A 14,327-nucleotide genomic window follows, 5' to 3' on the forward strand; every position below is an offset into this window, starting at 1 on the left:
GACTTGAGATGACATTAACATTGACAAAGCACCTTGTTTACCTTTTATCTAATATAGATGTTCTGTCTGGGTTTTTATGAGATTCCAGACTTGAGATGACATTAACATTGACAAAGCGCCTTGTTTACCTTTTATCTAATATAGATGTTCTGTCTGGGTTTTTATGTGATTCCAGACTTGAGATGACATTAACATTGACAAAGCGCCTTGTTTACCTTTTATCTAATATAGACGTTCTGTCTGGGTTTTTATGTGATTCCAGACTTGAGATGACATTAACATTGACAAAGCGCCTTGTTTACCTTTTATCTAATATAGACGTTCTGTCTGGGTTTTTATGTGATTCCAGACTTGAGATGACATTAACATTGACAAAGCGCCTTGTTTACCTTTTATCTAATATAGACGTTCTGTCTGGGTTTTTATGTGATTCCAGACTTGAGATGACATTAACATTGACAAAGCACCTGGTTTACCTTTTATCTAATATAGACGTTCTGTCTGGGTTTTTATGTGATTCCAGACTTGAGATGACATTAACATTGACAAAGCACCTGGTTTACCTTTTATCTAATATAGATGTTCTGTCTGGGTTTTTATGTGATTCCAGACTTGGGATGACATTAACATTGACAAAGCACCTTGTTTACCTTTTATCTAATATAGACGTTCTGTCTGGGTTTTTATGTGATTCCAGACTTGAGATGACATTAACATTGACAAAGCACCTTGTTTACCTTTTATCTAATATAGACGTTCTGTCTGGGTTTTTATGTGATTCCAGACTTGAGATGACATTAACATTGACAAAGCACCTCGTTTACCTTTTATCTAATATAGACGTTCTGTCTGGGTTTTTATGAGATTCCAGACTTGAGATGACATTAACATTGACAAAGCACCTTGTTTACCTTTTATCTAATATAGACGTTCTGTCTGGGTTTTTATGTGATTCCAGACTTGAGATGACATTAACATTGACAAAGCACCTTGTTTACCTTTTATCTAATATAGATGTTCTGTCTGGGTTTTTATGAGATTCCAGACTTGAGATGACATTAACATTGACAAAGCACCTTGTATACCTTTTATCTAATATAGACGTTCTGTCTGGGTTTTTATGAGATTCCAGACTTGAGATGACATTAACATTGACAAAGCACCTTGTTTACCTTTTATCTAATATAGATGTTCTGTCTGGGTTTTTATGAGATTCCAGACTTGACATTGTGAAGGCAGGTAATCTTTTGATACTAAATCTCTCATGCTCCCAAGCTAACATGTCCTCAGCAAGGTTGATCTTCTTGTGGTTCATCTTGAATTTAACTTCTTCAAAGAATGATTTACTCACTTCTTCTATGTTCTATAATAAATATTAAATATATTTCTAAAAAAAGGTTATTTGACATCTTTTCATTTCTGTGATAAATTTTGAACAGCATAATTCTTTTCAAAGAAATTCTAAAACACTTCATGAATGACAAAGTGTATACACCGTTTAGCTAGACAAAAGTTTGTTATTACAATATATTCTACTGAATGTTCACAATCTCTTGCATTTATGGTTCAATTTCTTGAATTTGCAGTAAATTGTATTCCATAATACCAAGACAATTTTCAATATGATTTGGATATCTCTGACAATTGTCCAACACAGTACCTGTAGTAAAGTATGTCCTGCTGTTCCTTCTTTTGGTGGTTTTGATACATGTAAGAAGAGATTGTCTGACCTTCCAAGGCTGTCCAAACACAAAACATATGCTACATCTGTCAACAGACTCGACTCTGTAAAAGATTAAATTACAACTATTCACAACTTTTCTGTTGTTGCAAGATGAGTTTTTTTATTTGAAGAAATATAATTGAGAATGGAAATGGGGAATGTGTCAAAGAGACAAAAAACTGACCATAGAGCTGACAACAGCTGAAGACAACAATGGGTCTCCAATGCAGCGAGAAACTCATGCACTCAGAGGAGTCCTTCAGCTGGCCCCTAAACAAATATGTATACTGAAACTATTTCTTTACCGTTGTTTGATTCTTAAAATTCAGGATATTTGATATTTCTCAATGGCTTCATTTTCAAGGAAGTATAATTGTGTAAAGATAATTCAGAAAACATATAATCCTCTAGAGTGGGGTGCTCATTTTCGCCACATCTTTCCATGTTTTCTACAGTTTATGTTCAGGTCTAAATGTTTTTGAAGTATACTGATATTTCTATATGAAGATAACTTCAAATGCAAAATAAACTTAAGCTTGAAAAGCGGTTTGTTTTAAGAAAATCATCTGAAAAGTTAGATTAAAGGGTGTTTGAAATTTCTGGATGTTTTGTCAATGGGGGACACATATTCGCCGTTTTTACACATCTATTTAAAACCAAATAACCGCAGCTTTTAATAATTTTTATCAAATCAATTGCATTATACATGAATAGCAGACATTTCAAAGGTATAAAGAATACAAAATTAGGGTTTCTAGTCAAATATTTACTTAGAAATACTTCTTTGAAATCGTGTTTTTTATTCAGGAAATTGTCTGAAAATCGTTGTCCATTTTTCGGTCATTTTCGGTAGGAGCCGCAATTTTGTCTCAGTTTAAAATATATTATATTTGTTATAAAAATATAATTTACGGGTACATTTCTTCCATTTCAGCCATCCTTTGAAATTTTTACACCTCAAAATCCTTAAACAGCGAAATTGTGTCAACGGCGAAAATGGGCACCCCACTATATCGCTATTTTTTTATGTATAAAATATTATCTCATGTATCTATTATATTTTCATATTAAATTTTCTAATACATGTCTGACTATAAATGTTTATAGTATGATTTTATTGACTCGTGTAGGTTCTTAAAGAGTCGCTGTTCTCATTTGAATGCCTTTGTGAATAAACCGTACTTATTGTCATTCCAATACCTATGTGAATAAGCAGTCAATATGTTGGCCACTTTCTACTATCAAGTACAAAATTTTTTAAGGTTTTATTTCATTGTTTTTTTGTTGTGTTGGTGGTGGCAGAGTTATAACCTTTTAATATAGATTTTTGTTGAATTCTATTGTAGGTTATGTGGCATCTTGTAGATGCTTACATTCTTACTTGAAAATTAATTTTAACCAACTACATACCTCTGCATGTATGCTACTAGGGGTTTCTTCATTAGTCTTGAATGCAGCATCAGATTAAATAATTTCTAATGATGGTTTTATTCCTATTGTAACCCAGTGCTATCCTTTTTTTAATCTTTTAAATACTATAGTGTAGACACTTCTTTCATTAGAACATATTTGCTTTATTCTGAATCAATACACTTACCCTGATTTTCAATATTATCTTCAATCCACCTCTTTGTTCCTTGGTAGTTAAATTTACCTCCACCAGACAGCAGGAAAATGAGGTTATATCTTACACAGGTTAAAGAAAAAGTGATAAGTGTGTACCTATTTGTCTATGGAAAGACGTAATAAAGTTAATTCATACATGTGATTAACATCATCTTTAAACTGATGTATCTATATTTGAATACTGTGGATTCATAATTATTCGTTGGATGCCAATTTTCGTGGATTTCATGGTTACAGTTGAACCCTCATTTTTAAATGTTCAACGAATTACAAATTTTCAAAGAGTTTTGTAAACAGAAATTTCAAAACCACGAAATCAAATCAGGCCATTCATTAGGAGGCGGTACCCGGTACTTTTACCCTCCTATGCTATTGACAAGTACCGCCTAAATGTAGGAATTTTTATATAAGATATTCATGGAATAAATTGAAAAGTTCCACCTAGAAACATGGAAAGTACCAGTCAACATGAAAGATAATGAAACCCCTGCAAATATCCACGAAAATTGATACCCTCGAAAATAAATGTATCCACAGTAATTTCTTTTCAAATTCAGTGTCAGAACTAGTTTTAGAATCTTGATCATAATTTTGAAGCAAGGATACTTTGCATGAGTTCTGGAGTTTGTGTAAAGTTTAGAAAACAGTCTAGCTAACTCCAACAAAGCTATTACACCACTACCATTTGAATCTGCACCAACTGACATACCCTAAAATAAAAATTTATTGATTAACAACATCTAAAACAGAATATGTAAAAGTATATATTCATATGGGTGAAAATTGCATTTTCACAATTGTTTATGGTATAAATGACAATTAAATGTTACATTACTTTTACATCACAAATCATATATATATCTTAATGAGCCTGGTTGCTTAATAATTGTCCAAGATAGCTTGTTGATAAAATTAAAGACTTAACTGGCAAGTTGCTAGAGAACTTGAACACTTGTATGATGCATGGAGTAATATGCATTTTCAAACCAGAATTATTTCTTATATCACTGATATACAATATTTTCCACAAAGACAGTTTTTCATACATTTGAAATAAATTTAAGAGCACTATTTAATATGGTACTTTCAATAGTGATTTTGTACAATCCCACTTTTGTTGTCTTGCTCAAAATGTTTTTTTTCTGTTAGAGATTTTCAGTTTAAATGAATAGATGCCTCTTATTAAATTGTTTGTATATATAAATGTATAAACATTTTTATAAACTTACAGGAGCCACACCAAATGCGTCATAGTGAGCCACAACAGCTATTGTAGGTAACTGTTCTTCTATTCCAAACCCAGACAGATGGCCCTGCAATTGAAAGTTATTGTTATAAGCATTATAAAATAGAAATAGGCCACGCATAAACTATAGTGTGTAGGTCTTTTCCTGAGCCTCCTTTTATTCTCTTGATAAAAATATGTACCATTGTGTGCAGATATGACTAAATCTATGTTACCCAAAAGAAAATCCGAAAAATCTTTCCATTGAAAAATGAAAAAGTAGGTGCAAAATGTGAGTAATAAGCTGTCCAGTGTGTTTCAAAAATACAAAAGTGAAGTTGAAGTTACAAAATTATCAATAAATAAACAAACTTCATCATAAGGGTTACTGCAGAAAAAAAATATGTGGGAAGGTTAGAAGGCAGTTTGTTTCAGAACTTGCCACACTGGCAATTGAGACTGAGAATAGTCATGCATCTTATTGTGAAATTGCTGTGGTATCCCTGTACCCATATTTTAATAATATATTTGATTTTAAGTAGTTTAGTCTTTTTTTTTCAATTTTACAAATAATTTTGTTGGTCTCTAATTAGATTTATGAGTTCAGATTTTCATTTTGGTATCTTCTAAACCTTTATTTTTTCCATATATACACATGGAAAAAAGTATTGCAACACCTTGATTTTTTAAAATTTGAAAAATCAGCCTCTTTTTTTGGATGAAATATAATAAAATATTTGTATAATATTATTGAAACATAGTTTATGATAACTTTGGCATTGAAACAAACAAAAAATGTTTGGAAAAAAAATGATTTATATAACCACAATTTTAATAACAAAATGAAGTGTTTTTTGTACAAAAAAATGCATTTTACAACTTTTACTGTAGTCGAACTTTACAATGTCAGACATTTCAAAATTAATCTTCAGATGACTGTTCACATCATGGTTGATCGTTATACGCCAAAGAATTAGTACTTTGTGCGCAGCCTCCATTCAAACGGATATCCACATCTAAACGTCTTCTGATTCCTGCCAAAAATCGACTAATTTGTTGCTAAGGTAGCAGCAACCATTTCTGATGAAGGGCATTGTTTATTTCATGATGTGTTTGAACTGGGGTGTCCTTTCGCGCACGTTCCGCCCAATAGTGTCCCATATATGCTCGATATGGTTCAAATCCGGGCTACGATTCGTCCAAGAAAGATGAACCGAATTCCATTGAAACAATGGATCTTCCTCCACGATGCTAATTTTCAACTTTAGCGAGCTCTGCACTACATTGGATACGGAAAACTGTGTGTCTGTTCGTAAGCAAAGGTCTCCGAAATGGTCTTATTGCACGATAACCAGTAGCGATGAGTCGATCTCGAACAGTTCTTGTTAAAAGGCTCCTGTACGCCCTCCACTCTCTTTTTAGGATTGTATTGTATGTAATGGGTTTCCTTCTGACCAACTTTTATTATGCTTGATTTTCCCTAGCAAATGGTATAGGGGGTCTTCTTTATCTCGGAAGGTCTTTAACATCGTTTAGTGCCTTATTTTTATTCTCAAAACGACTTATAGTGGAATGGTGATGACCAAAAATACGTGCAGTTGTTTCAGCGACATCCCTGCTTCTCTCATGCTGATAATCTGCCATCTTGCAGCAGTTTAGAGTTGTCGAGGACCCATTACAAGGTGTCAATCACATAACTTTAAAAACTTGGTTATTTAAAGTGTTGAAAACAATGAGGATGAAAACATCTGTTTTGCTGTTTACGGGTACAGTAGATGCATGTGCAGATAAAAACTTATCGAGTCGATATTTATTGATTAAACTCAGATGATACTTAAATAATGTTTAATTAGTTCTATTTTACCAAATTATATCACAAAAAAATAAAAAGTGTTATTTTAATTTCAATTTCAATTTGGTGTTGCAATACTTTTTTCCATGTGTATAGACTAAAGATTTATATTGAGTTCGGATTTTCATTTTGGTATCTTCCAAACCTTTATTTTTCCATATTGACTAAAGCTTTATATTGTACCTGAATATTAGTTATCTGGAAATCTGGTAGACTTTTTGACTGAGGTCCACCTACTACCATCTGAAAACCATTAGCACTCGCCCCACTCATCAAGGCTAAAAAAAATCAAAATAAGTGTTCATTCAATACTGATTATGATTAAGGACACCATTACAATACAAAGAATAATTTTATAAATACTTATACAAAGAAACAATTTTAAATACTTATACAAAGAAACAATTTTAAAAACTTGTACAAAGAAACAATTTTAAATACTTATACAAAGAAACAATTTTAAATACTTGTACAAAGAAACAATTTTAAATACTTATCTTGTTAGAATTCTTACTCCTTTTTTTTTTTAAAGAAACGAACTGATTCCAAGCTGAAATCAGTTAATTGTTTTTTATTCAGAGAACTTGCAATATGAAGACAATATTAGTGCAAATTTCAGAGGTGGAAATTGAAATTCATCGAGAACTTTACTATCACTTTTAAAATATTGTGATTGCTTATAATTTTTAGTGCATTTCTGATACTACTTTGATTTTTATTGTTATACTCCCATAAAATTTAAAATGCTGTTCAAACAAGTGATATTTTGTGTTCTGAGTACATGCTTAAATAAATTAGCTGTAATCTGAGCAATATTTCAAGTAAAAAGTTAACTGAATCAACAAATGAATGTATAAAATACTGTAAATTTAGTAATATAGATTTTTTTGGGCGAAAAATGTGACAGGGTTACAACCACAATAATATAAACTTGTATTTTGGACTTTTTTTTTATATGATTGAATTAAACAGGATTTATCTCAATATCACAAAAATTAAAATCACATTTTAGTCTTAAATGTCAAAATGTCAAAAATAAAGGCACTCAATAATTTGTGAATTTACAGTACATGATACATAGTAGAACAGTGAGGTTTTACCTTCCAGAGCTGATGCTGCTTGGTCTCCAGTATTACCAAGCTGTATAGCATCATAAACCTGTAATAACTCATCTGTTTCTTCAGCAAAGTAAACCGGAATACTAACGCTCCCTTCCTCTGCTAAATCTTTCTCTACTGTCTGTAAGTGCTAGAATTACAAATATCAACAAGTAATTGAGTAATGAATTTACACATAATAGATTCTGAGTTCATTTAAGTAATAAAGTTTAAATCTATTTTAAGCATTTATTTGTGTTTATTCATTCAGTTTTAGCATGATTGAATCCATAAAACAATGGCCACATGTATTTAAACCACCTGTGTTTTGTTGTGTTGGATATCTTACCAACATAAGTCCTTTTTGAACAAATTAATTTAGGCTGAAGGGCGGGCACATTTTTTTTTCCAGAATGCAAATGTGACAAAAATTGGTATAAATTAATATCATAATTTTGTCTTAACCCTTTCACCGATAGCTGCTCGACAGACCCTATTCTGAGATGATGGCTTCCCTGGCTATTGTGACACAAGTGAGAGATTTTCATTTTTTATATCAATAAAAAGTTGTCTAGTTAGGCTTAAATTAAAATATTGTTTGTTTGCCCTTTACCGACCGACCCTATAAATTTGTTCCGCCTGAAAATCTTTTATTTGTATTTACCAGCAAGATTTTATTTTATTTTATTTTTTCGTTCCTACCAAAAATCTTATATTTGTATTTCCCGCTCAAAACTTTTTTTACCGCAATCCTCGGGTTTTATCTTTAACGTATAAGGTCGAGTCCATTTGGTATCACATGAGCGTTTGACATGAACACTTGCATTTGAAGTTTCAAAGCATTTGTTTAAAATCGATGTTGAACGCTTCCTGAAATCATGATATGACGTACGTTACTCGGTACCTTTATACTTGAAGAGCAGGGTTCATTTACAAAAAAGTTTGTTTGATACAAAATTATCAACGTGTGTACAAACTATTTTGTAAACGGACGTTGTATTCTATGTAAGGATGGCCTTTTCAGGATGATTATGTTAACGATGCCGCTATATTATTAAATCTGACATGACCTAAAGGTGACAAAACCCTGTAAAGTGGAAAATATTTGGCAGTAAAATCGCCAAGTTTTCCATACAGATCATTTATAAATGGGATGTAAAATACGTGACAATTGAGTTTTAAGTCTTGGAACAATTTTATTGGAAACAAAGGCACACAATAAATTTTACACACTCTAGGGACTTTTTCTACTAATGTACATCTTACCGGTACTAAGTTATCTCTTACAGAAAACCTTTAGGTAAGAGTACAAGGTACGTAGAATAGTACAGAATATTATAAAGTGCAAATTCAAACTCTTCAAAGTTCCGGTCAGGCATATAAACGTTGAAGATATGCGGCACGGCTCTATATTTTAGATATTTGAAAACAAAATAGTACTATTAGTAGTGCATATGAATTATAGCTTCACATTCTACCTGATATTATTTTTCAAAACTAATTGTCCCAGAAAACTTATTTGCAAAAGCAAAACAGACAAAAATGACATTATGCAGATTTTGTATCTATAAAATAAAATATTCTACCTATTTGCCTACCCATGACAAAAAATATACCGAGCCAATTTTATTTTTTTTTTTTGGAAAAAAAATAAAATATTTTACCTACCTACCTACCCTGTTTCAAAACATAGGGTCGGAAAAGGGCAAACAAACAATATTTTAATTTAGGCCTTATATATGTTTTTATTTTATTCACTTACACCATAGACAGTTTTGTTCAGGTTAATTTTGTCATGAAAAAATCAAAATTTGCATATTTTGTCATTGAAACGTTAGAAATTCCTGAAATTACCCAAAATGGTAATTTTCTATCACTAAACAGCAAATTTTTTAACAAGGTTGAACAAAATTCTTCACTGTCAGAATGATGTCTATTCCAAGTGTTTTGTAAATAAAACAGCATTTTTTGTCAAAAAAGTATACTAGTCTGGCTTCAATTCTTTCAAAATAATTGTTCCCTCATTTCAAATTGAAGTAAAATCCATAAATTTCATGTGATTTTGACACGGTTTTCAACAAATGGAAGCCCCATGTTTTCACTTTCATCCAGGTATTCAACGAAGAAAAATAACTTGTGTTTTCAATGTTATTCAGCAGGATATATAAAAGAGGTATTTCAATCCAGGTAAACCGGGACTCATCTTCAGCTGTCTGACCTGTCAATCCTGGGAAACTGGGATTCGTCAGCGAAATGAGTTAAACAAACAGAAAACATCTTATTTCACCTACTTTGCTTTTGTATATCCTAATTAGTTTGTTTTCAGACTTTACTTTAGTTCATCAAATGACATGCTAGTTACCTGTCTGTCATCTTCTGATAGTGACGTGAGATTTCTTGGCAGTATGATAAGTAATGCACCAGCATTTTCCTGTATCAAGTCACGATACTTGGCCATAGTGAACTCTTTCATTTTTGTAACAATGCATCTTCTTGTGATCATTTTTGCATCAATTGGTCTGGCTTCCATGTTTACCTGTGCTGCTTGACATCCTGCAAAATTAATAAAAGGGACATAACAATAGTTGTAGATTAAAATTCATAACAGTACAACATTTTTCAAAGATACCCATTAAAAGTACTGTTGCCCAATTTTTTTTTAGGGGATGATTGATTTTGTGATATACCATTTCTAGTCCACTTCGCTGCTATTAAATTTCACAAGTTTTATAATTTTAATACTTCATGTAGTTTAAAAAGGAAAGATCAAAGTTTTACAAACGGGACAATTTATATAAAGTTGTTTTTTCGAAAGTCACAATAATAAATCGATTGCAATAATAAGTTGTTTTACAGTTGAGTTGCAAGTCTGATCTCATTTTTTATCTTCTGAAATTGACATGATCAGCAAAAACTTTTGTACAGTCCAAGTTCAAACTTATCATTTGGCAAAATATCTGCTCAAACATTGTTCTACAAAGACGTATTTAGAGTTTTTGCATTTTACTGTAAATTTCTTTCCTCACAATGTCATATATATATATGTTAAAATGAATCAGTAAGATCTGATTGTTCAATGGCTTTTTTTGTTGATTAACCTTTACAACTCATTCAAAAATTTATGTAAAATGTGTCACAGGGAAACAGATGATGCCACTGCTTGCACATCATATATATAAGTTATAAAAGGACATAACTATAGAAAGGACAGTCCAAGTTAAAAGTGTACTTGATCTAAGTTTTGTGGTAATAAGCATTGTGTATATATAAGTATCATAAACTTTGTTAGAGATGAGCCTAAGTTTGAGAATAGAAACGAAAAATTCAGCCATTTTTCCATTTGTAAAGGGACACAACTTCAGAACAGGAAAAGTGCAGTGATATTGTTGTCTTTATTCAAAACTACCTCTGCCGTTTTTTATTGGGAAAAATGCATATTTTTTATTGAAATTGGGAAATTTGTATATTTTATTCTAAACACATCTCCAATTTTTTGCTGACCTTTGCTGTCTTTTTTGCACTGTTTTTTCATGTATATTTTGGTTGTCAGACATTTTCAACCTGAAAGGTACTTTTCGGAGAGGGGAAAGAAACAGAAGCAATGATGGTACTTTATCATGTTTATGCATTAAAAACTACATGTGTTACAAACACCATGATGATTCTGAACAGAAAACCGGATCTCAAAAGTGCTTTCTAATATCAAAATAATAGCATGAATACGATATTTACAAACATTAAGTACCAATGCCATTACTGTTTGGGGAAAATGTAAAACTTTTTGGGAGGAATTTTAAGCCATTTTTTTTATTAATTGGGAATTTTCTCTAGGGGAAAAGGCCGAATTTCGGCTGTAATTTGAGGCAAACAATATCACTGAAGTGACACCATCAAAATTCTTTTTGTGGGAATAAGCATTGTGTAATTGTTTCATAAAATTTGGTTGATGCAAATTAAAGCAGGGGTTTGTCTGGGCCTTAAGGAAAAAAAGATTCTGGACAGTTTTGGAATTTTTTTCACATGATTTTCATTGAAATTGGGAAAACAACAAATATACAAGAAATAAGTTTTATTAAGTGTGTAATCTTCATGAACAGTTATCTTACTTTTTGGTGAAAATAAAGTAAGAAACGATGATCATGATGATTGCTATAGTTTAAAAAAAAATAAAAATTCTGTTCTTTTTGTTTTTAAACTTAACAAGGCACTCAACTTTCTAAAAGCACACATGTTATAAAAATTTACCACCTTTTGTTATCTTCAAAGGCAGGAACAGTTAACCCGGTTAAATTGATAAATACTTCAGGCCCTGAATTATTTCGATTTTCTGAATAAAATATCTCCTATTTCTTCTTTCTTTATCTTACATCTTTTGGTTTTCAATTCTGGTGTTTACAATTCATAGTTGTATTTAATCATCTGCCTGGATCCCCCCCCCTTTGATTTGTTGAGTTTGAATGACAAACCTGGGATTAGTCAGATCATGTATTTTTATTATAATATCCTCCTTTCCTACACCTAATTCTCATATAACGGCTTTAAGATTAAAGCAGGCATTATATGAGATGTCACAATGTTTAATTAGAAGTTATCAGCAATGTCACAATGTGTGAGGAGACTTTACCAAGCTTGCTTTTGTCTATGGTAAAACTGTCTTACTTTAGGGAGGGGAAAAGACCAGTAATAGAACAATAAATAGATAATCTAATTTTCTTTGTATAGATATCCCAAAATATCACCTGCTAGACACAAAATGGGAATGGATCTGAATACTGGACCCTGTAAAATGCTAGAAAAATCCATGTAAGTTACAGAACAGAAACCGAGTTTGGGACGTAGGTATGTGAAATATCCGAGCAAGACTTCATTATTCAAATGGTATTTTAATAATCGCAGATATCAGAGTATGGACTCGAAGATGAAATGAAAGGGTAAATTATCTTTTTATGCCCCATCTGCACAGCCGGGCATAAAAATGACATCCGTAAGCTCAAAATATTTCATTAGAGTTTCCTGATCAAACAATATAAAAAGAACGTCTGGCGCTTGAAGGCAAACCCAAAACACGTTAAATGGTGCACATAATTTAAATGAATTTGTTTACCATGATGCGATCCATGAAGATCGTACTGCTGCATCCGAAACGCTGAGAACTCATGTGCTGTGTTTACGGGTGAAATCAATACAAGAATCGGGACAAAAAATAGGAACGAGAGGGGGAAACTGTGCTTGAACATTTCTAACAACTCTCCCATCTCTTCTAGCACCATGATTGCTAGAGGTTTTGGAATTATTTGCAAAACAAGTGAACAGAAAACCGGCGTCCCTTTTTGCTGTCCAAACGTGATTCGTGAAATCGAGGCAATAAACAAAAGAGTTTAACCAAGGGAAGTAATCAAAAATAAGTTGCACTCATAAATAAAGCAATACGTGAACAATTATAATACTCTGACAGGTCATTGACAAATTGTTCCTGATTTTTATTGTGATTAAATGAGGTACTACCGTACTAATGATGTAATAACAACTTTATTGAAATCATTTAATCAATAGGCCTACATATCAATATTTAATTTCTTTTTTTTTGACACATTGAATAATATGATTATAACTACAATGTATGTCTACTTTGTGTTTTTTAGATGTATAAATTCTATTTATATCCACCTGATGATTAATTTCTGTTTCATACAACATCTTCTTTTTCATATGTGCAAACATCTGTTTCTAAAAATCACATTGTATTGTAATGTATATGCAAGAGCCTCACGGAAGTTAAGTTTATTGTAACTTATTGTGCTTACCCTCATTAAATAAAGAATTAATGATTGTTATTATCTTTAACAGCGGCAAGTTTGACTGATCAACCTGGATTCCAATCACATCTTTTAAAGTTGACATCTTATATATATGTGAAAAAACTTTGATTTGATGCATATTCAGAGAAGATTTTTACAGAAAAGTTTATAGTAGGGGGACAATATTATAAAGCTCAAGTGCCTCTTTGGACCCGGTGAGCTAAAACTGAGCAGTTTGCTTTGGGTAATGTGATCTTGAAGTGAGCAGATAGTCTGATATAAGTTTTTAAGGTACATAGCTGTAACTATGAAATCATATGATTGGAGATGTATGCAAAGTAAGAGATGCTTATCCACACAATCCATGTGGCCCAATTTTGTTTCGCATTCAAATTCTCTCCCAAATGTTTGTGTTTATTAATGGACAGATGAACTGACATGTTTGTTTATTTAAGTCATTTGCCATCAAATATAGGCAAATCATTATCCTTCATGTAACATTAAGATATTTTCACTGACATTATCTCACATCTACTGCAAATACAAATACCATAAAGAGGCTGTTGAAATGACAACAAACCAGATTCTTATTACACTTATTAGTAGCACTATTCTTATGACAAATCTGCCTGTCCTCAAACTTGTTCTTAATTATAAATGAACAATTTTATAACTACATGTATTTATTTTATACCATATCTGTGGTCAACGTTTAATATAAGGACCCCAGATTGAACTGGTATAATCTAAATGTGTCTTATAATGGTTTACTTCTACAAATTGTGACTTGGATGGAGAGTTGTCCCATTGGCACTCATACCACATCTTATATCTCTTCACTAAAGTCTTGTACAATGGAGGGAAAGAAGGTAAAAGATATGACAATGCATCTCACTTTACAATTTCACTCATCTCTTGTATGGAAATGATTTTTAATTGAGGAATATATATCTCCCTCATGCTTTCTCTGTTTTTTTGTTCCAGGTTTGGTTTGCCTATTGGTCCT

At 31.8% G+C, this 14,327-nt stretch overlaps 1 protein-coding gene across 1 annotated transcript in view; it reads right to left on the minus strand.

Annotated features, from left to right (window-relative positions):
- Nucleotides 1-12,893, minus strand: part of LOC143072549 (BOS complex subunit ncln-like) — a 24,997-nt gene extending 12,104 nt beyond the window's left edge. Inside the window, exons 1-9 of the mRNA XM_076247535.1 lie at nt 12,628-12,893; nt 9,886-10,076; nt 7,527-7,674; nt 6,610-6,704; nt 4,579-4,662; nt 3,956-4,059; nt 3,321-3,409; nt 1,661-1,785; nt 1,173-1,363 (exon numbers count right to left, since the gene is read on the minus strand). Coding sequence (XP_076103650.1) covers nt 1,173-1,363; nt 1,661-1,785; nt 3,321-3,409; nt 3,956-4,059; nt 4,579-4,662; nt 6,610-6,704; nt 7,527-7,674; nt 9,886-10,076; nt 12,628-12,793 — 1,193 coding nt within the window. The 5' untranslated portion in view covers nt 12,794-12,893. The remainder of the gene's footprint in view (nt 1-1,172; nt 1,364-1,660; nt 1,786-3,320; nt 3,410-3,955; nt 4,060-4,578; nt 4,663-6,609; nt 6,705-7,526; nt 7,675-9,885; nt 10,077-12,627) is intronic.
- Between the last annotated feature and the right edge of the window lie 1,434 nt (nt 12,894-14,327).

Source organism: Mytilus galloprovincialis, chromosome 4, assembly GCF_965363235.1.
Source record: "Mytilus galloprovincialis chromosome 4, xbMytGall1.hap1.1, whole genome shotgun sequence".
Classification (NCBI taxonomy): domain Eukaryota; kingdom Metazoa; phylum Mollusca; class Bivalvia; order Mytilida; family Mytilidae; genus Mytilus; species Mytilus galloprovincialis.